The sequence below is a fragment of the Chinchilla lanigera genome, unplaced genomic scaffold (assembly GCF_000276665.1).
Source record: "Chinchilla lanigera isolate Chin_1 unplaced genomic scaffold, ChiLan1.0 scaffold00019, whole genome shotgun sequence".
NCBI lineage: Eukaryota > Metazoa > Chordata > Mammalia > Rodentia > Chinchillidae > Chinchilla > Chinchilla lanigera.
Genome location: NW_004955420.1, coordinates 19998680 through 20021206, shown reverse-complemented (window position 1 = coordinate 20021206; position 22527 = coordinate 19998680). Strand labels below are relative to the sequence as shown.

The following is a 22527-nucleotide window of genomic DNA, read 5'->3' as shown; positions in this document are numbered from 1 at the left end:
AGCTATGATTCGCACTAGTGGATGAAAGAGGCACTACATCATGGGATGAACGTTGTAAAGTGTTACAGTATCCTTTGGGTCGGTTCTGAGTAGGAGCTGGAGAGGAAAGCGTCAACACTCCATGCTTCAGCAGGCTTTGGGGAGCTCCGGAGGCAGGTCAGTGGCGGACACGCGGTATTGCACCTTGGTGTTGGTGATGGCGCCGTGCTTCTGGCGCAAGTGAAGTCGCAGCTGGCTTTTGTGGCGAAAATGCAGGTTACACTTCTCGCACTGGAGGGACATCAGAAGCAGACTGTTAGCTGTTGTCAACCCAAGAACTCTGTCAGGGCTCAAAGACCCAGAGAAGGAGATTCTGCCTGTGAGGGACTAGCGAGGCTCTTTCCTTGCAAAGGTCGGGTGAAGACCCCATATCAATCATGACTTCTACGAGGGATAAGTCGGCATCGTGGTGGCACCCATGCCTTCCCTTGCTTGAGATGCCCATCCCTGATTTCACTGCACCAGTGCAAGTCCTATCCAAAAACATCATTCAGGTGCCAACTCTCCTAAGCATTGATGCATTTCTGAATCTCCCTAGGATAAAAATAACCCCTCTTTCCTTGAGATTGTAGATTTATCGTCTTGCCACATAGCCGTCCTTGTGTATTCACAATCTTATCACTAATATTCATAACCTTCCTAGTGCCTAGGAGAACAGTATGCGATAAGTCTGAATACATTTAGACAAATGCACTAGATCAGTCTAAATTCATGGATGTTCTAGACTTTAGGATACTTTGCACTGCAGTGAGACTTCTTACTAGGACATATCTCTTAGATAAGCCAGCAAAGCATTAGCAAATCGATCTACTTTTCACTTTGATTCAATGAATGTATGGTAATACTTCTGGTGGGAAAAGTTACTTAAAACTAATGAACTAAATGTAACTAAAAGTACATTTAAAAGTAATGGGCTAGGGCTAGGGATTTAGCTCAGCGGCACAGCGCCTGCCTGGCAAGTGCGAAGTCGTGAGTTCGATTCCTGGTACCAGAAAAAAATAAAAAATAAAAAAAATTTTAAAAAAAATAAAAGTAATGAGTTAATGGTGTAACTTAGACTCGATCCTAAGACTCGAGTTAATGGTGTAACTTAGACTCGATCCACAAACAAGCATTTTTTAGGTAAAAACTGAGCAAATCCAAGTACAACATGGACTTTATTGATTCATTAGTTGTGACAAATATATCAAAATGTGGAAGATGTCAACCATACGGGAGTCTTATGTATATAACCTTTGCAAACTTTGTGGAAATGTATACCTTTTCTGAGATAAGTTTTATAAACTATATTCAGATACAGAATATATTTTAAGGTAAAAAGAGAAATGGAATTAGAAAATTGATAAATAAAATGGGCAAGACAGTGAGTAAAGAACCCCAGCGCTAGGAGAGCCAGGTCATTGTATGTCTGTCACCTATTGTTTCGGATCCTAACCATGTTATTTCTCTTTCTCTGCATCCTAGCTCTCCCTAAGGTAAGGGCCTGGGTCAATAAATGCTGAAGGTTACTTTCAACTCTTATACCTTCTGCATCTAAATTTCTAGCAAATCATGATATAGCAGCTACTTATTGGATTCTTAGTATGTGCATGAACTATCCTGAACACTTAATAAATTGTTTAACTTAGTATTACCACTAAGGTAAATTCCATTTTCAGGTTCATTTTATAGATGAGGGCATTAAGGCACTACAAGGATAAATAATTTGTGCAAGCACAAATAGCAAGCACTCATCCAAAGCCTTAAGAACAAGTGAGCAACCCACATTTTGCAGGCTAACCTCTGGGTTGTGGATGAACAGTTCACTTAGTGTTCTTTGCCCATTCCCACCACAGTGATGTGAAAACAGCCATAGACAACATGTAAACAAATTAGTACGGCTGCATTCTATTCCAGTAACATTTACATTTACTGAAGTTTAAATTTCATACAATATACGATGTCACAAAATACTGTTTTGGGTTTGTTTTTATTAAAACTCACTTTTAGCTCATGGAATGTTAAAAAAAAAAATTAGCCTGCAGGCCACTGTTTGCTGAGACTGTGTGGGGCATGACAGTTCCAATGGCCTTTCATAGCCTTGTGCCACACAGCTGACCATCTCTGTTTGCTTGAAGTGGCCTTGAAGTGGTGGGTTCTGTTTTTCTCTTAATAACATCACATTATCTTGATTCTCCTCCTACTCCTAAAATAGCTCCATTTCTTTTTCTTTTTCTTTTTTTTTTTTTTTGTCCCCAGAATCGAACTCAGGACCTTGCGCTTGCCACACAGGCGCTTGGGCCGCTGAGCTATATTCCTGGCCCAACAGCTCCTGTTCAAACACTTCAGCTGCTCGTAAGTGTACCGCTTACCCAGGGTACGGCTGTGCTGTAGGCACTCAGTAAATATTTGTGGAATGAATGAATGACCCCTAAATCTATGGATCTGCAGACTGGACTGCTTCCCTAAGGCTCAGATGACCCAGCCCAGTGCCTCCATTTTAAAGAGACCTAGGCTGAAGTCAAGCAGGGTGTGTTTGATAATCCTGGTCTCCCAGCCATTACTTCAGCAGGCCTCTCACTGTGTACCTAAGATGGGAGCAAAAATAGTCCTGCTACCCCAGCCCTCCTCCCCAGCCAGCCACACGCGGCTTACGTACATGGTAGGGTTTCTCTCCCGTGTGGATACGCAGGTGGCTCTTCAGAGTCTGAAGGTGCCGGAAGCGAGTCCCACAGATTTCACAGGGATAGGGCTTCTCCCCAGTGTGGATGAGCACGTGGGCACGGAGGTGGGCCACCTAAGGAGGAGCACAGGCATGAAGGCTCTGCCAGAGTGGGCCGCAGACCTCCCAGCAGCCGCTCATCCATGTGCGGAGCCCCAGGGGTCTGTTCATAACACTGCTGGCTCCGCTCACCTGTACAAATCTGGCTCCACAGGTTTCGCATTTGTAGGGCTTCTCTCCAGAGTGGATTCGAGTATGGGTTTTCAGGTTCGCCGGCCGGTTGAACTGAGCCCCACAGATGTTGCAACGATAGGGTTTCTCACCTGTTATCAAAAAAAGAGGAAAAAGGAAAGCCATGTCAACGGGAAGGGTCTCCCGGAGATTTCAAGGCCAACCCCCACCCTCTGAGGCTGCTTGTGCTTTGTTTCCTCCTGGGAGATGTCAGGGAGAGAGAGAGCCCAGGGATCTGCCCCTGGCCTGCCATCTTTCCCACACACAGACTGGCACCATCTGCAGAGGACCAGCCCAAGGAACAAGCAGTGGCATCAGGATGGGGTGGGAGGAGGCGAGGCATGGGGCAAGAGGGGCAGATTCCAGGAAGCCTGGGCTTCAGTACCAGTGCTGTCCCTGGGAGCACCCGTCTGCAGGACTTGGGCAAGACACTGCCCTTCTCTGGGCCTCAGTTTCCCTCTCTGAATCTTTGAAGCTAAGTCAGATGACGTGGGAAGGTCTTTCTGCCTCATTCATTCGATAGGACTAATGCCATACTCCACCCCCTCAGCGGGGAGATACAATCAAGTTGCTCTAGTTTCTCTCAGAACAAACATACTTTCCCACTTGTGGCCACTGAATTTGTAGGTGGGGTGGGGCCTGGGTTTGAGTGGAGGCTCAGGCAAAGGAAACCAATTGGAAAGCTGCACCTTCCTCTGTGGAAAGTTCCTGGGAGGAGGAAGCCACTTAAAGATTTAAAAGAATAAACTGTGGGCAGCAATCAGGTTGTGAGGAGTTACTGGATAAGGAATATGCACTGATAAGCAACAAGTCCTTGGGGGACATTAAAAGGCCTTTCACTTTTTCCTGGCTTGGCAGAAGCACACCACATTGTCTCTATCAGCCTCAGTTTCTTCACCTGTACAATGGGAATAACCCTTCTGACCCCAGCAAAGGCAGAGAGGCAGGACAGAGTCTCAGAGGAAAGACACAGAATATGGGGAGTGGATAATTCCCTCAGCAAAACAGGACGAAGCTGAGCCCCTCATTCAGGCTAGGATGGGGCCTATTCCCTGCCTCACCCAACTAGACCCCAAGGCCCCTGCGGCTAGCTCTAGGATCCTCTGCCGTCCTCCCCTAAGAACCTTAGCGTGCTCAGGTGGAGGGGGGCATGACCATACCCGTGTGGACGGTCTTGTGGCTGGCGAGGTTGCCTTTGTAGCGGAAGGAGGCCTGACAGCGGTCACACTTGTAGGGCTTGTCACTGTGGGTCTGCAGGGTGTGCCTCTTGAGCGAGGCCTCCTCAGAGAAGCGGCAGTCACATTCATTGCAGAAGAAGGCCCCGTTCTCTGTCGGGGGTAGAGGACACCGCGTCAGAATGAGGCAAGGAGGAAGGTCTTAAGGGTCCTTCCTCAGGAGCCCCAGAGCCCCCAGCTAACTAACGCTCACAGGAGCTCAGAGGAAAGGGCCTATGGGATTCTATGTTTCTTAGCATTAAGATCTCACGCACGGAGGAGAAGGGACAGATCAGACACTAAGGTAGAGCTGAAGTTCTGACCAACAGCGCTCAGATGGTCTACATAGGCTCAGCAGTTTTTCCTTTTCCTGGGACCTCTGAGAACTCACTTTTCTTATAAGTACATAGTTTATTTACATTCGAACTCAGAAGCCCTGGGGCAAGGCCCTTCACCTCTGGAAGGCTTTCTCTGCTCTTTCTCCAAAGTCAGGATAATAAATCCCTCTCCTGCCTGCTTCACAGGAACATACTGTATAACACAAAATAAAACGCAAATCATTACAGAGGAGTGCGATATAGGTCAAATTCAGATCCACTTAGAGGTCACTGAAGTAAGAGTTAATGAGGGAGACTCCATGGTCATCCTTGCACCTATTTGGATTTTTATGTCTCCAAAACACTTCTGTGACACTGGGAGACCAAAAATGACAGTGGAAGTAGAAACAGAAGCCCAGAAAAAAGGAACTGGAGTGCAGAGCAAGGCACATAGCTGGGGGACAGAAGGGGATAGTCCCTGCTCTTCCCTGACTAAAGATCTGTGAGCCTGGGTCAAATCTCTCTGAATAAGGAACTCATTTCCTTTTTCTCTTGCTATAAATATTTGAAAATGGCGTGCTATGGGGAGTTTACCCTGATATGTATGATGGGGCCATAATATAACAGCCACGGTGGGTGAAGAGTTAAACCTGCTTATCTTGTAAACACCAAGGATGTTGATTACCAAATATCCAGAAACATTCATTTAACCATTGAGTTCAACTAACATCATTCAGCTAACAATTACTGAGTACCTCCTGTGTGGAAGGGACTTACTAGGACCCACAGAGAATGCTGGAAGGACTGAGGTCAGGTGCTTCTCCTTAGAGAACCCAAAGCCTAGCACGGCAGAGAACAACTGAGCAAGCTCTATAAGCAGGAGCCAGCTTCCTAGCTCCCTTTGCTGGAATGACGCTGGAAAGATCGCCCAGTCACTCTCGATTACAACAGGTTCACTCCAGTACCTGACCCCTTGCTCTGGCCAAGCCAGTTTCCTGAGACGGGAGGCGTAGGGCCATCCACGGTGATGTTAAGCGCCCGTGGACTTCTAGTCAAAAACTTCCTCCAGTGAGGGACAACAATACATACAAAATAGAAACACAAACCCGAGGGCACTTCCTTTGGGTTTGGAGAGGGAAGGTGAGGCAGGGAAGGGACTCACCACAGCTGGAATCCGAGTACTCAGACTGAGTCTCCCCCATCTCCTCGGGGAATGTGGGGCCAGCGGTATGCAGGCACATCTCTGCGTGCTTCGGGGACTGAGAGCCGCACGACGTGCACTTGGGGGGGTGCATATAGAGCGGCGAGTGGCCCTCACTGCTGCTGCGTGGGGAGCCTGTCAGGGACCTGCAGGCGGGAGTAAAGACAAGCTTGGCACCTGGGTGGGGGAGTCCAATCCACTTCCCCTGCAAGCATCCTCCCCTCCTTGCGTCAGGCAAGCCTGGACCAGAGCTTTCATGCAGCCCCAGGGTCTTGGATCACCCTCAAGCCGGCCTCCAAATAGCATCTGCAGGATCAAACGGAGCCCAAATCCTTCTCTTGTGCCCAGTTCCTTCCGTGGGGTATGGCTGCCAACACCCTCTCTCAGTATAAGGGAAGTGTGAGGGTCGCTTGCCATATCGAGACCACAGGAAGTGCCTTTGGAATTTGTGGAATATTCTCCTACCACAGAAGGGCACGATCGCTCTTGCTATATAAAAAAGATACTTAAGGGTTACATATTTCCTTACTCAGGCTAATTTGCTCCATAAGCACTAAGCCTGTATCTTTAAGAGGCTTAACATTTCAGGCAAAACATAAAAAAAGAGTACACAGCCCCTGTACCCATCACAAGACGTGAACCCAGACCTCTGCCCAGGAAATTCCTGTGCTCAGACCCCACCAGCCTCTGAAATCACCTGTTAACGATATTGTTGAGCCGGCTGGCCTGGGGGATGGTGGAGTCTTCCCCACTGGCAGTGAGCTTGGTCGGGGACTGGAGGTCAAGGTTCTCAGGCTCCATGGGTGGCTGGCAGGCAGGTGGGGCAGTGTAGGCTCTCGGAGAGAGGCGGCTCAGCTCAGCCTGCTCGGGTCCCTCTGGCTTGGCATTCTGGTTGAGACTGTTGAGCACAATGAACTTGTATTTCTTCCAGTTGCAGGCTTTGGGATCAGTGGGACTCTTGGCTGGAGGGGAACCAGAGGCCTGAAGGATACAGGCATTCTTGCTGCTGCAGGACTCCGTGGGTGAGTTGGGCTGGCAGTCAGATTTCTGAGGGCTCTGTGGACTGACCAGACCCTTCCGGTTCAGGGGTGCATTGGGAGGCTCAAAATGCAGGGCAATCTCATCCTCTGAAGAGGGTCTCTCTTCTTCTTTGCTGGCCTTGTCACAGGAGAAGTACGGGGCACTCCGGGCCGAGGGGGCAGCAGGCTTGGGGCCCTCAGCCACGCTGTAGTGCATGTCACCTCGTGCCTCCTCTGGAACTGCCTCCTTGGGTGAGTAGAGGCTGCCGTGGCACACACTGGGAGACACCTCCAGGGCTGGCCGGCTGTACTCGCTAGGGACTGGCCTGGCACTTTCACAAGGGTGAGCACGCTCCTTGGGGAACGGGTTGGCCACAGGCATCCGGGCATCTCGTAGCTCCTCATCAGAGAAGAGGAAGGGGCTGACCGGAAGGTGACTGTACATGGGGTAAGAGGCTGGTGGCGTGGACAGGCCCCCGTACAGGCTGGGAGCAAAAGCTCTGCTCTCACACCCCGGGGTATTCCTTAGTGGCAGGTTGTTCTCCACCACTTCTCGACTCCGGTAGGCCATGATATCTTGGGGCATCAGCATTCGGCTGTTTAGAAACTCTTCGCGAGAAGGTTTGATGGCAGAAACCATCTCTGCTTCACTGCGGGGGAGAAAACACCGGGCACAAAGTCAGAGCTGTTAAGCAAATGACCTGCCAGTGACACTGTTATGTAATCACATCTGTGCTTGAGTCAGCTAGATATAGGGGATGTGGCTTTGGAATAGGGAAACGCAGGAGAAGACATATACACTAGAAGTCCAGCAACTTAGCTTATAGTGGAGGGGGGGACTGAGGCCCAGAGAAGGAGTGAATTATCTAATCTGTGGCTGATTAGACATGATTTTTTGAGTTTAAGGCGCATATACTCATGTCTGTGAGCCTGTAACTCTTCTGATGTTAGAGAATATTTAATGGCTTACATGAAGCTTTCAAAGCCCTTTATCAAGTCATGCATGCAAAATCCTGCAAGGAAGGAAAGGAAGGAATTTTACACACACAGAAAGGAGGGAAGAATTTACACAGCGCTGCAGTATACTTTCAGAGGGTCATAAACAAACTAGTTCCCTATTAAAGAAAGAACCTGCCCCATATGCTAGATGGATTCATGGGAAAGTTTATGGTGGAGAACAGGCAATAAATGCCAGTGCAAGAAGCCATGGTGGGCAGACCCACTTGTGGTATTTAGCAGCTATGTAATCTGGAGCAGGTTACTGAACCATTCTAAGCATAGGCCTGGCCTGTAGAAAGTCCCCAGAAAAGACAGCAACGATGATCTCACCACCATGATTGTCCACAGGAGACAAAAGACTGTCGCTGTAGACACTTGAAGGGACATTATTATGTGTGGGAGAAAATAGGCCAGCCCAATGTGATCACAGTTAACAGAGCTAGAACTGGTGAGCAGAAGCCAATGGAGCCAGATTGCAACGTGCCATAAAGAGGAGCTTTCTGACTATCCAAGGTGGACTGTGCAGCTCTGGGAACACTGAGTTCTGGGCTCAAACACAGGCTGGAAAAGCCTTCTGTGGAGTAAGGATGTCATCTCCCTAGAGCAGCTGGGTCAAATGGGTCAGAAGAAATTAAGCCCTGAGTCTCTGTTCCACTTAGTAAAACTCTTCGCTTCTTTGTGCTTTTGGTTCCTCACCTCCCAATGGGGATTATGTCTTCCCTTCCCTTGAGTTCCCGTAGACCCAGCGAACTCTTTTAATTCACTGTGTCTTCCCTAAGTAGCAGCAGGACATGTAAACGATGAGTAAGGCAGCCTCAGAATCTGGTAGGGAACTAAGGACTAAGACATGTGTATAAATAGTTGTAACAGAAATCTAAGTGAGAACTAAAATATATATGCAAATAGTAAAAGAGAAAGAAGGTGGAAGAACAAGCAGAGTGCTCCAGATCACAGAGGAAAAGCTGACAAAGGAAGAGCAGTGATCTGAAAACTTCCACATGGAGGAACTAGAATCTAATCTGTGTCTTTCAGGATGGATGGGAAGAAAGGGCCTATTTCTGGAAGACAGAAAGAGGTAGTAATGCATAGGACATATCTGCACCGCTGTGAGGAGTTAAGTCTGCCCACAAGGCAAGAGTTAAGAAGTGTGCAATAATAGTGGAATGTAGCTTGTGGCACAGTACAGGGAACTGCATTTTTCAACATGCATGAGGAATCAAGGGTTTCTCACCTAGAATCATCCCTTCTGCCTCCAAGTCCTCCACCTAGGTGGCAGCTTACCTGGCCTTGATAAACTTCCGACAAGTGTCCACAACATGCTCCATCTGCAGGTACATGGCGGTGGCCATCACAGCCATGATGTTGCCTTCCCGAAGGTTGAGCCGAGATGTGTACATGAAGTCCAAGAGGATGCAGAATCCCTCGGGGTTGATCTCAGGATCCAGGTTGATCACGCTGAGGTTGCACTTCAGTTGGTCTGTGAAGATGCTATAGAACAGGCCACTGTAAAACAAACAAACGATCCACTCTTACAAATGTATCAAATCCGTGATCATTTATAGCTGCTCAACTCATTTCCCTGGGCCTCATCCCAGCACTTGCCCGGAAATTAACAGTAACTTTTGTTTATGGAGTATGTACCAAATGCCAGAAATTCCTTAAGTGCTTTATGTATATTGTTATCTTCTGTTCCTGCAAGGTAGACACTACCACTCTCCACCTTTTTATGTGGGGCAACTAACATCTCAGAGGGTAAGTAATGTTCTCAAAGTCAGAGACTGTTTTCCTTTTAGTCTTAACTGCATGGATTGCCAGAGTTAAATTTAGCACACATGTGCAGTAACTATTCTTAGTCTGTATCTTCGGTATAAGTATTTCCCTCCTTGTTATATTGCATTATCCTTCGTTTTAGAAATCTATTTTTTAGGAGTAAGTTGGATGTAGATGTCAAATAAATAAAAATATACCTATAATTACACTTTACTGCTTTTCTCCAACTCCAAAGACGACCAGAAGGTCAATTATTCCTACCAGATTCCAGTAAAACCTGAAGATATGCTCCCAGGTACCAGGTAGCCCAGTGGAAGACAAAACAGAAAGCTAAAATTCCAGGTTGTCCTCTCATTTCTACTCTCTCTAGATGTGTTACCAAAGGTGAGGCAGACTTTTACCAATAAATAGCTATGCAACCTTGGCTAAGATATTTAACTTCACTATATCTTGATTTCCTTACCTATAAATAAGCAGGAATAACAGTATTGGCTCTATAGGCTTGTGGTAACCACAAAAATGTCCAGAGGATAGAGGATGCCTGCCATGCACTAAGCAATCACCAATCATTAGCTATTATTTTTATATCTCTGTCAGCCTCCATTGTCTCTGTTACTTAAAAGAAAGTATTTGTTGAAGTTGGATGTTTTTCTAACCACAGTAGGGATGTGTCATTCTCCACCATTTTACCTGTGCATTGCTTGTATCAGCCATATGGTGGAGGTATAATGCATCTCTAGGAAAGAGGGCTACTAGAAAGATGTATGGAGATGATTTAATATAATGTTGCTCTGAAAACTTGAATGACTTATCAAATATGAGGAATTAACTGTCTCACTCTAACTCAATGTATTCTGAACACCCATGGAAATACAGTTATAGTATAAAATAAATAGTTACAGCATAAAAAAAGCAAAAAAAAAAAAACCCTCAGATTAATTTGCTTAATGTAGTTAAAGATTCTCCTTTTCTTCTTTTTTCTTTTTAGAACTGGCTAACTGAAGTCATTCTCTGTGTTTGTCCCAAACACATCCTTTCTTGAGGGCAGTATGTGATTTCTTCCCCTACTGTGCCCTTAGAACAGAAACCCTTTCCTTTCTAAAAGTATTTAATCATTAGTTTTCTGGGAGTAACAGACCAGGCCATGTGCTGAGATCTGGAGACAAGAGGGCATCACCCCAGAGGTGGCAGAAGGCCTAGAGCCTGTCCCACCTTGCTAGCTGCTATCACTTTCATTCCCATATTAGCAGTCACCCTTCCTCACCTGCAGGCCATGAGGACTGTCTTATGGGCTCTAAACTGTTCCCGGCTGACCACAATGACAACATCAGTCAAGATGTCACGGCTCCGGAGGCGATTGAGATTGAGCAGAACGTCGCTGGCATGGCGGGTAAACTGGATACAGCTGTCAGCCGGCGAGGCCATTTTGTCTTCACCTGAACAAAGGAAGTCAAAGTCCTATTAGTCCTCAGGAACTGTCCTCACCAGGAGGACCAAGCAGGTGGCTTATGCTGCTAAGGTATAACAATTCAGGTCCCTCATGTTTTGATCATTGAACAACTCATAACCTATCTCTGACTATTACTCTTCATAGCTATAAAACATAGGGCTCTCTTTTGGAGAAAAGGGAAGGGAGAGACTCTGTTGAATATTTTTCCCACATACCAGATACTCTGCCAAGGACTGAGAGTGAGTGAGTATGTCGCAACAGAAAGAAACTTCCTTTTCAGGGCTACCAGGGTAGCTTTGCCTTTGGCCAGCTGTGTGACTTGGGCCAGGTTGTTTTCTGTTTCTGGGATTTGGTTTTCCAAATGGAGGACAGTAATAGCTATATTTGTTATTTTAAAAATTAGAGATAGGTCCCTAGATTATAGTAGGTCATCAAAAAAATTACAGTTACTTTCATCAAAATCTAATTTAATTATCCCAGCCACAGCCTGTCTCTCTCCATTACTGGCCTTTAGAGTTGTTTTGCTTTGTACTTGAAATACCTAGAACCAGTACATCCTTAAGTCACGATAGCAGCAAAGTTAGTCTGAATAAAGACATGCGTTAGGGAATCACTGACCATAAAAGGGACAGGGAAAAGGGGCAGGGGCTGGAAGAAATATAGAGGGAATTGCTAATCTTTGTCCCTTTAAACAAAAGATGTCAAAGTTCACAGAAACACATGCATTAGCAAAATTAAAAAGGAACAGTTTGTCCACACAATTTTAAAGCATATAATTAGACCTACTTACCACCCAATGCCTTGCTTCACAGTCCAAAATGTTGCTTAAAAACTGCAAAGAAGAGGAGAGAGCAAACAGGAGTTGATTTAATGAATATAAGATTGTCCACTATAGTCTTATTTTAGGACACACTATTTAGTCTTGCTTTGATAGCTGCAGCCTGCCAGCTGGTGTGGTTTCACCACAAGCTAGCAAACATATTCCAGTTTTGCTTTTACAGAAAAAACAGGCACCCAAAGTTACTAATGTACTACAAATGTCTTTACCCCGAGCACTGGGAATACTATTGCATACATTAGTTACATGTACATACACATTTCCTTTTCAAGGTAAGAAGTTTATACCACCCCAAGGCCACTTGAATTTCTGGGAAAGAAACATAAGAAAAGTAGATCTTTCAATATCAATGATAATGGGCCTTCAGGGGCTAGAAACACTGGCCACTACTCAAAATCTGCTAAAATATTATCTTTCAAGTTGTAGAATGATTACACAAGGCCGATAGATTCAGTATCTTTATCCTTATTTCACTAGTGACGAAACTGACCCAGGGGTTCAAGTGGCTTGGCTAGGACAAACAACTAGGCAGTATTTCTTGATTCCCTGGAACACTTAAGGCAGAATACAGAGTCTACAGAATACAAGCTGAGATGGCATGTCTTCACATTCCGTGAGTATCTCTGCCCTCTTTTTCAGTTTCCTCTGTTTTCCCTGCCGGGTCTAAGACCAGACAGAGTGTTACAGCTTCCAAGTTTGTGCTTCTGCCTCCAGGTGAAAGATTTAACTGTGTGGTTTAGCTGAGAACCGGCCAGTGAGCTCTAAACCTTAAAGAGATTTAATGAAATGTGTACTCTTTCCAAATTGGCTTCTCTAAAACAATAATCACGCAGGGAATAGGTATAAGACTCTCCTTTATGACGGAATGTGGGCTGTAAAGGAAAACCATAGAGTATCAGAACTCTCTCCTCACTCGAAAAAAGCATAGCTCTTTAGAGCTGTTTTCCGGGTAAAAGGGCCTGAGGCCGGGGAGGTCATGTTGGGTCGTGTAGATGGTTGACGGCCTGGCCCTAGGTCTCCTGGCTGAAATTCTTGTCCTCCCTCCAATTTGGCCTACGTGCCGCAGAACATGCAAGACAGCACCCTGAGGTGGGTGAATCTCATTTTAAAGTTCCTTCCCCTACACAAATACTTTGCTCCATTCCAGGCTGCTGAGTCTTACCAAGTGAGCACTCTAAAATGAGAGGTTTCTTTGGGTCTGTAACCAAACACACTGACATTTCTCTGTGGTCCCGAATGCCAGCCACTCATTCTCCTTGGCTTCAAGGTTAGTGCGTGCACGTGAGCGAATCAGGACTGTGGGAAGGACTGACAAAAGAAGCTGTCTCCTCCTTTCCCATCCTAACTCAAGATAAGATACTAACATGGTCCTAACCACAGCTCCCTGATCATCGCCTTTGAAAACGAATGTTGAAGACCCATGAAGTTTATTTAGAAACTTTCGCCTCTTCCTTCATGGAAGAAGTCCTCAAACATGTCTGGAATACCTCGGCTGTCCTTCAACCAGCTTTCAGCTACCAGCTGTCCTGTGGATGTCCAGTTCCAGACTTTTGGAACCACAGGAAGCCGAGATTTGCCATTTCACCGCGACAAGTGGCAATGACTCATTCCGGAGGCCCTTCGAAACAAACAAAACAGTTGCCCTGTGTCCACTGTTAGCTCAGATTTGGGCTTTTCACCTTAAGCCTCTACTTGGCCTGGATGAAAGGAAAGCAATAGAGCGGGCCGCATCCCTGTGAAGTTCGCCGCTTTGTAAACCCCCCTGGGTGGTGCAGGTGGGAGAGCACCCCTGGAATTTGGTTTGGATTTTTTCTTCCTACGAACCACTGACCTTTCCCACCCTTTACTGTACCTTGATAACAGCCCTCATTTACCGTAGAGGAAACTGGGAATAAGCCCTGCCCAAGGTCTAAAAGCCAGTCTTTAATAAAACCTTGGACAAACCTCGTCGACTAGCGGGAGTCCTACCAATGCCACTCACAAGACTCAACCCACAGACAGCAAAGAGAACAGAACTGTCATTCAGAAACTAAAACCTGCAGCGGCCAGACTTGGACCCGACTCCCCAGTCCCCCTCTCTTGGCTGCCCGAACCACCTAGGAAGAGTGAAACGCGGTCTGATGGAACTCCCACACCCTTTCCTCCTCTCGAGCTTTCCTCGAGTATGTACAGTGAAGCACCCGAGAGGGCAGTTTGAACAGGAGCTTCTGGGAGAAGAAAAAAGGAAGTCTCCCCGCCCCTCCAAAAAAGGCAAAGAGAGAAAACAGCAGAAGCGAAAGGAAGCATGAGCAGGGAGAAGAGGCGAGGTTAAAAGTAAGCAGAGAGCCCTTCCCTCCCTCCTCCCCTGGGCCGGGACCAGACAGCGCTCCGCTCTGCGCTTGCTCTTTGCGCACCGCGGCGCAGCCCGAGTGCCGGAGCGACTCGCCCTGCCAGCCTGCGCAGACTCGCCCACCCCAGCGCACCCTACCTGTCTTCCAGGCACCGCCCACCCCCGGGCGATCGGCTGGCACCGCCGGCACCGCTGCCCGCCCTCCTCAAAGCCCTCGAAGGAAGGCGCGCTGGAGGCCGGGTGGTATGACTGCGGCAGCCCTTAATTTAGTTGCATTCAAATAAAGGTTGTCATGCACTTCGGAAGCTAACATTGTGTGAGCCGCCCCCCCACCCCCCAGGCCGTCAAGGCAGGGGGTAGTGAGGGGAATGGCACAGCCCTCTCATTCCCGGAACCTAGTCGATCTCCGCTCAGCGGATTTCACAGAACACGCTCTGCCTAGCGCCCGTTCCAAGGAGAAGTCACTTTCCAGGAAGCTGCCGGCCCCCGACGGCCGCCAGGATCGCTGCCTGCGCGACGCGGCCCGCCGGGGATTCACCGGGGAGGAGGGCCGCCCGGGAAGGCTCTCGGGGAACGCGGTACACTTTCCCCTAAATCCCTCGGCAGCGCGAGGTCCAGGGCTCTGAGTGCAACTAGTCCGCTCCCCTCCCCCAGGCACACATACAAGCAATTTATAGATGGGGAAAATCAGACAACTGAGTAGCAGGGCTGAATATAGAACCCCGGCCTTTGGCTACGATCCGAGGCTCATTTGAGGACCAGGTTGCCCAACTCTGGCGTTTGCTGGGCGCCTCTTTTCGCCTCTCTTGCCCTCCTCTCTCCTCTCTCATCCCTTGCTACCCCCTCCCCCGCACTTTAAGGGGCTGGCAGAAGCAAGAGGTCAAGGTCAAAACGCTGGAAACCCTACGGCTGAGTCCCGGGCAGCGCCGCGGAGTTGGAGGAAAACTAAACCGAAAGCCCCTTCCGCCTACGTTGGCAAAACCGGGGAACCCAGATCCGCTGGGTTTCCGCCCCAAATCTTTAGAATCGGAGCTACCAGGCAAAACCTGGCCGGGTCTCTGGATTTCGGAATCCTCTTTCCTTGAAACCATAGAGACAGAGAGTTCGGACTCAGGAGAGGACCGGGCTCCGACCCCAGCGCGTGCGCGCAGGGGCGCACTCCAAAGTTACACCGCCTTCGCGGCAATGAAGCCCCGGAGGGCCGTCTCCTAGCTGCTTCGGACAGCCGGGGCCAGGAGACGATTTGGTGAGGTCGGAGTCGGGGGAGAGGGGGCAGTCTTAGCTTTAGAGGCCTCAGTCTAGTCCTAAAACTAGGGGGCGGTGTCACACGCGGCGCTGCGCACCCCTTCCGCAGCGGAGGCGGGGTCAGGGTCTGTGCTCAAAGGCTGGGGCCTCCGGCAACAAAATGCTTTCTCCTCCCTTCTCCTGGTAGGATAAAAGCAGAAAAGGAGACTGAGATTTTAATTTGGGATAGGGGCGACAGTCTGGGCAATTAAAATTAAGTAAATGCACTTATTGTAAAGTAGGAAACCCGTGGTTCGGGCAACTCAAACCTCGTCGTGTTTTTACCGCTGCCTAACACTAGAGAGAGCCCTCGGTCCAGGCCTGAAACCCGCAGCGCCCTCCTCGCTCGGCCCGCCCCTCCTCCTCACTGACCTAGTTTGGCTACAGTCTCCGGATTTGGAGACCGCCTCTCCCCCTTTCCGCTGACCTCTCTATCCAGGCTGGCTATTCGATCATAGGTGATCTGATAACTCCAGTAAATCGCTGAAACGTCCGAAGGGGTCCCTGAAAGCGCAAAGCAGTCTTCAGGGACAGGGACAAGGAATTTTAATAAGGCTGGGGCCGCCGCAGTGAAACTGGCACCCGGGCTCCCGCCGGACAGGTCCCTTTCCCAGCAGAGTCTAGCTAAGGAGCCCTGAGGGTCCACCCACCCAGGTGTGGCGGTAAGGGTTAGGGTCCAGCCGCGGGTGGGAAGAGGACACTCTGCGTGCTCTTGGCTGGAGGGTAGGGGAGGCGACAGTAGATGAAAAAGCAGCGTTGGACAGCACCATGACCTCAGCACCTGCCTGTGTGACCGAGGTGTTCCAGGACACTATGTCCCGACTTTCAATTCTGTCACTGTTCTTGCCAACAGCGCGGCTCTCGCAAGCCTGCAAGCTTCTAGGAAATGCAATAAAACAGAGGGATGTGTTTTATCACCAAGATCTGAAGAGCAGCAAAGGGCCGCTCCCCGTGCGGCCAGAAGGCCGGAAGACACTGCCAGCAAACGTCGTCCCCTGACACAGCTCTCCCGGCCATCCTGGCTGGACCGGGCTCGGCCTTTGCAAAGAAGGCTGGCGGGGGAGGCGGGAGGCATGATCGCCCCAGGCTAACAATGCCTTTTTAAATTCGATCTGGACACAAGTCAGCCAAGGTCTTTATTCACGTTAATGAAGATGGAAGGCACTAACTGTCCTTGGAAAGCGATGAGTCAAACCTCACCGCGCTTCAAACGCGTCCCCAGATCTGTTTCCAGCACCGAGAGAGGCGCATTTCTCTGACGCGTCCTGCGAGAGGACGCGGTGGGAGCGGCTGAACTCAATTCGGGCGGACCTGGGCGGGGAGACCGAGGCGTCCTGGCCGCGCGAGTGCGCCCGCCGCCGCTAGAGGCCGCCAGCACGCCGACGCGCCTCTGCCGTCTTAAAAGAGCTCTGAGCAAGAAAACTTTACTGGGAAGCGGCACAAATTCTGGGGGACTTACCCTCTGCCTGTGAGCCCCCGGCCGCTCCCCTGCACACACAGACATGCACACATTCGGCTTCTCGCCAGGCCAGTAAGCACAGGACAGAGGGAGGGAGCAAATGTGAGGCTCAAGATCACATGTCCTGCTGCAACCCTTAAGCACTGGGTCTAGCCACCAACCTGCAGGGGCGTACCCCGGAGCTTGGAGACACTTCCCTCCTCGGCACCACTGTAAACTTTTCATGTCTGTTACCAAAAATCTCAGGCTACTCTTTCCACATGAATTTCTACCAAACTGCTTGGAGATCTTGTCTAATATTCACTGGCCGCTACGGTAACCAAAGAGGTTAAAAATCAGGGCTAGGACTGCTGCTCCTTTCTCGTAGATAGTCAAAGGAGCTGACACGAACTGGCCTTTGGCTTTAAGTCACCGCCCTGGAACCTGCAAGTTTAGAATCCGGCTCTGGTTAGGGAACTAACTCACCACTAACATGCCCCCTCATCGTGTCCGTTTCTTCAACTGCGAGAGAGTTTAAGTCCTAAGGACCCTGAGCTTCGGATGGCAGCATCCTCCTAACACCTTCCCAGGGCAGGGAGCACGGCGACAGGTACACGACGTTCTCAGAGGGCTGCTGTTTGTCTTAGTTCACATAGATGCAGGATGGCTGAGCCATTGCGTACGGGGCCGGGCACCCAGGACCCTTAAGTTTTTATCCGTCTTGTCAAAACTTCGGTGGTCTGACGCCATCCCCGTTGGAGAGGGCTCTCTCTGTCAAACCCAAAGTCTGATGAGTATACTGAGAGACCCAGAAGTGCAAAGGTCCGGCCCACGGCCCGAGACCGGGATCTTGACCACGACCCACCACTAGGTGGCGGACTCAGTCCGTCCGAGAATCAACGTTTGGCCAAAGCCTTCGCAGAGATCCCCCACCCGTTTTTTTTTTTAATCCTCTGTCTGTTGGGGGTGGGGGTGTGGTTGCTTCCCAAACCAAAGCTGGAAAACATTTAATTTAGGGGATATCATTCCCTTCTTCCCGACGCTCACGCCTCTAGCAACCACAGCGCAGAATCTGGGAGCTGCTTTCACGTATTTTACGGGATTTCTGCTGCTGCTGCTGTTTTCCTCCCAAGAGCTGAATGTACTGGTGGTAAAAGAAAGGGTGCACTTGCCTCCCAAAAAGCAGAACACCAGCACTCGAAGATATTAGAAGAGATTGCGGCCAAACCCTGGTCGGCTGGCCCCCAAGAAAAAAGAAGAAAAGAAAAGAAAAAGGAAAGAAAAAAAAAAAAAAGAAAAAGAAAAGAAGTCGAGAATGAACTTTTGGTCCCCACGGAAGAAAGCGGAGGAGGGGGCCAGAACCGGGTGCCAGCCGGGCTTGCTGCGCCCCCAGAGCGCAGGGGTGCGGGGCGGTAGGGTCTTTCTGGGGCCGCTGGGCTCGGGCTCCGCCGAGGGGTGGGCGGCAGCAGCTCCTGGCTTCGGCGGGGCGCGGAGAACCCGGCCGCTCGGCCCTGCGCAGCGCCGCACGCACGCGCGCCTACTTGTTGCGCAGCGCAGGAAAACCCAGCACGCACCGCAGTGTTTCGATTGCCAGGGAGCTGCAGGCCAGTCTAGCCCAGCTCCGTGCCATCCACAGACCTGTCCCGCGCCACCACCGATGCTGAAATGACTGCGCTTCCAGCCACTATTAAAAAAAAACAAACAAACAAAAAAAAACACCAAAACATTCCTCCTTGTCTCAACGTCAGGCAGCAGAATCTAGAGGCCCTGACAGGTCAGATCCAAAGGGAAAGACTAGCTACCACGACCTGCAGAACTCAAGGCTACTCAAGTCCAACGGGGCGCCGCATCTGGCGCCCCCTTCCCCTAAATCATTGGACCTGCGTTGCTTACTATGACGCCATCCCTAGCTGGAAAGCAATGTCTTTTTCCCCCTGGAGAGATCAAACTCAAAGTATTTCTTTTCAAAGTTGGTTTTCCCTCCCCTAGATTTTTTTTTTTAAATTTCCGAGGGAAAAATATCTCATTAAGGTCATTACAGTTATTTTTTAAATATTTGACTTTTTCCAATAGTTTCACTCACCGAGGGGTGGCGCTGCAGCACCACTGCCTCTGAAACGCTTGCGTTTTTTTGTGTGTTTTTTTTTTTTTTTTTTTTTTTTTTTTCACAACCAAGAGGGTTCAGAGTGTGGCTACCCAGCAGGACAGGGAGGGAAGGAAGGATTTTGACATCTAGTCATGGCTACCATTTGCTCAACCCATAACTAGAACTCTTGAAGGGCTCAGCAAACGACAGCTTAGGAATTTAAGAGTTCCATCCTTGTCCACCAAACCCAGCATAAATTAGTCTTTTCAAGAAAGCTTCAGAAGTAAAAACCCTTCAAAACTGAGCAAGAGAGAAAAAAGATAACTGGAGAAGTCCCGCTTTGTCGGGCTGTCTCCTCCTTAAAATCACCTATTTTACAGAGTGGCATCAGCTTTGTTGTGGGTATCAACAGACCCTTAAAGTCAGCCAGTGCTCGAGCCTGCTGTATTGGAAAGTCTTCCAAATAGGATACTAGAAAATTCTATTTATAAACTTGAGGGGGGGATTCCCATCTACAGGTTTCTATTTTGGCCTAAAGACCCAATGATAGTCATTTTAGCAAGAGACTGTCCATCCTCTGGCACTCTCTCTCTCTCTCTCTCTCTCTCTCCTCCCCTAGAGACAAACAACATTTCTTCTTTTAAGAATATAGTATATGTTTTAAAGCAAGAATGCGATTTCACCTTGCTGTTTTGAGCTCATATTTGCTACCTCCAGGAATAGCATGTGGACTAGGGCCAGATGAACTTCAACTCGGGCTGCAGATTTACGAGGTTCTGTTTCACTGCCAATGGCTCTTGGTAGTAAATAGTGAGCAAAATAGATACCTGTCTCCTGATGGATCCTCTCTCTCTCTCTCTCTCTCTCTCTCTCTCTCTCTCTCTCTCTCTCGTTATTTATGAAAACCACACACACCTTGCAAAGAAAAAGGGAAACCGGCTGTCTCTGTAGAGGAAGCCAGTGGCATCGCTCAGAGCCACAAACTGTATTTCTAAACAGCCCTTTCCCTGGTTCCGTCTCTCCTGCCCCACTTTTCTTTTTTCTTTTCTGGACAGTAAGAAATGTATCTACTGACACTCACTTCGCATTTTTCTGTGAAGTAAGGCGTCATAGGATTTCCCTCCTGGAAACTATAAACTGATTGAAGAAAAACACAAGCATTAAAAAGATTGCACGACTTCCCTCGGGGAGAAGATTGGTCTCGGAGGTGTCAGAGACCCTGGAACAGCTCTCAGCACAGGTTTGGGGTCATTCTCCCAGGGCAACTGCCAGGACCTGCACTATGCCCACCACCAGATCTCCTCCTTTGAGGGAGGGGGCACGACGCAGAAGATCTTCCTATAAAAATCCGTTGGCTTATGTTCTTGTTTTCCATGGGGGAGTTTTAAAACTCATTATTGCAACACGAGTTTCATTTTTTTTTTTTCTGCCAGAGTTCCAATAACATGGTAGCATAAAGGTAACGCAGCCCACAGCGCTCCAAGACATTTACAGTGCCACGGTCACTACCTCCGGGACTGGGGTGCCCCTCGCTCCTGCCGCCCCCCAGCGCAGCCCATTCCAGAAGCTCCGACTAGCTACCCGCGCTGGCCCTGGGCCGCCGCCGCCGCCTTGCCTCATTTCTACTCCCTGGAGGAGGAGAGCTACAGGTTGCAAATCCAACCAACCTCGCAATCTATTTTTTTTTCTCTTCTCTTCTTTGCAAAATCACTCACAAAGCTCTCCCTTTCGCGCCCTCGCCCGCTCCTCCCGCGCCGCCGGTTCCTCCCAGTCCGAGCCACAAAGTCCCCTTCTCTGCTCCCGGGTCTTGCACTTTAAGGACCGCGGGTTGGAGCTCGGTTTGTCTTTCCCTTCGCCCGGTGCAAGGACCTTGGGAATCTGAAGCCTGGAGTCCGCTATACTCAGGCCCTGTCTGCCTTTTTTTTTACAGATCTTGCACCATGGGAAAAATAAAATAAAATTTAGGAAAGGGAGGCAACAACCGCGGAGAGCCAACACAGTCACGCAGCGCCCAAAATACAAACACCGCGGCCGCCAGAAATCCCGCCAGCTTCTCGCTCCCCGCGGCTGTCCTGTCAAGGCTCCCCGCGTCCCTGCACGCTGGAAGGCGCCGCAGGTGCAAACGCGCACCCCTTTCCGCCCCCACACCCCCAAATTCCCGTCCCGCCATCAGCCTCTCTGCACGGGATGGGCAGAGGGAGCGCGCGGGGTGTCCCGACTCCCTCAACTACAACCAAGAAAGAATAATTTCCAAAAGTATTCAACATCCCCGCCCCCCCTTCATCCAAGCTAAAAACCTCCCCAAAACACAAGAGGAAAGGGACACCGAAAACATTTGTCTCTCAATTAGGAAGATCACGGCTCTGAAAGGAAAAGAGTAGACACGATACTTCATCTGTGTTTATGACCAAAAAGGAAAAACAAAACAAAACAAAACAAAAAAAAACACCCGAGGAAGGAGTTCGGTTGCATTTTTCCTCCCAAATCTCAGCTCGGCTGGAAGGCAGGGATTCTAAAAGACCAAAGTCGGGGGAAGGGAGCCACCCGGGCGGGCGAGCAGGCAAGCGGGCAGCCTCCCGGAGTTGCCCAGGAGCACCGGATCGGGGAAGGAAGGAGAGGCCGGGAGAGGAGAAGGGCGGGAGGGAAGGCGAGACTGGAGCCGGGGAGCAAGGAAGGCGGTTTGCAAGCGAGCAGAGAGGCAAAGAGAACAGCCGCACGAATCCAGCGCGATCACAAGCCGTACGCAAGCAGCAGCAGAAAGCGAGAGCGCGAGCGCGTCCTCTCCGCGGTCCGAGGCCAGACAGCTCCTAGACCGGCCCGGATCACCCCTAAACACTGCCTCGTCCTCTCCGCTCCGGCCGCCCCCTAACTCCGCTCCTTCTCTCCTCCACCTCCTTCTCAAAAAACCAAAACAATCTAAGGGAGGGTGGCTAAAGCCTCCCCAAACCGGCCGATTCACTCAAAGACAACAAAAATAATAATACTAATAAATACGTATAAATCTATGTCCTAGAGTGGGAGAGACGTGGGACTAGTCTTCGGCATTTATTTTAACACCTGACAGCTAGAATAAATAAATATATACATTTATATCAATAGATACACATAGGAAACTTGGAGCCAAAGCATTTGGCAAAAGCGGAAAAAAAAAGAATTAAAAGGTAAAATAATGATCATGAGCAGCGGCGGCGACAGCAGCGGCAACGGCGGCGACGGCAGCGGCAGCGGCGGCGGCAGCAACAGCAATAATCACCTGGTGTCCGGCCTTTCCTAGAAACTTCTTGCATCACCACTTCTAAGAACCCCAGTTCTAAGAATCAACAGAGCTCAATTCTCGGAATTTGAGCTGCGGACTTTACCACTGCTACGTGGCAGGGGAGGACTCCGTGTCAGCTCTCCGCAATTTTTACCCCGCCTGGCCCATAAAATTAGCTCTAAGCCGCAATATTTTCTCACTGTCAGGGATGTTTCGAGTTCTTTATAGGATAAGCGCCTCGGATATGGAGGTTCCCTTCCGAGGGTCGAAGGGACAGAAAGTGGCTCTCCCTGCTCGAACCCCACATAATGGTACAGTCTGCTCCGCCACCGTCACGTGGGCTCCTCCTCTGTGA

At 49.3% G+C, this 22527-nt stretch overlaps 1 protein-coding gene across 6 annotated transcripts; it reads right to left on the bottom strand.

Annotated features, from left to right (window-relative positions):
- Nucleotides 1-6: 6 nt before the first annotated feature.
- Bcl6 (B-cell CLL/lymphoma 6) lies at nt 7-22247 on the bottom strand. 6 transcript variants are annotated; one of them, XM_013513551.1, is made up of 11 exons: nt 17317-17984; nt 13267-13397; nt 11732-11773; nt 10756-10927; nt 9003-9224; nt 6401-7372; nt 5665-5849; nt 4132-4299; nt 2933-3063; nt 2678-2815; nt 7-270 (listed from the first exon to the last, which is right to left on the bottom strand). In XM_013513551.1, exons 4-11 carry the CDS (start codon nt 10914-10916, stop codon nt 127-129), a joined length of 2121 nt encoding a protein of 706 aa, XP_013369005.1. In that variant the 5' UTR covers nt 10917-10927; nt 11732-11773; nt 13267-13397; nt 17317-17984; the 3' UTR covers nt 7-126. The 6 variants fall into 6 exon arrangements, with proteins under 6 accessions (XP_013369005.1, XP_005383301.1, XP_005383304.1 ...); XM_005383244.2 differs by lacking the exons at nt 13267-13397; nt 17317-17984 and adding an exon at nt 22170-22247; XM_005383247.2 differs by lacking the exon at nt 13267-13397.
- Between the last annotated feature and the right edge of the window lie 280 nt (nt 22248-22527).

Excerpts from the sequence above, each read along its gene's own strand:
- Bcl6 (XM_005383244.2), bottom strand. The coding sequence starts at position 10,916 with ATGGCCTCGCCGGCTGACAGCTGTATCCAGTTTACCCGCCATGCCAGC. Across the intron at positions 9,225-10,755 it reads ACAGTCCTCATGGCCTGCAG|TGGCCTGTTCTATAGCATCT; the intron begins GTGAGGAAGGGT and ends TTTGTTTTACAG. Across the intron at positions 5,850-6,400 it reads CTCAACAATATCGTTAACAG|GTCCCTGACAGGCTCCCCAC; the intron begins GTGATTTCAGAG and ends TCCCGCCTGCAG.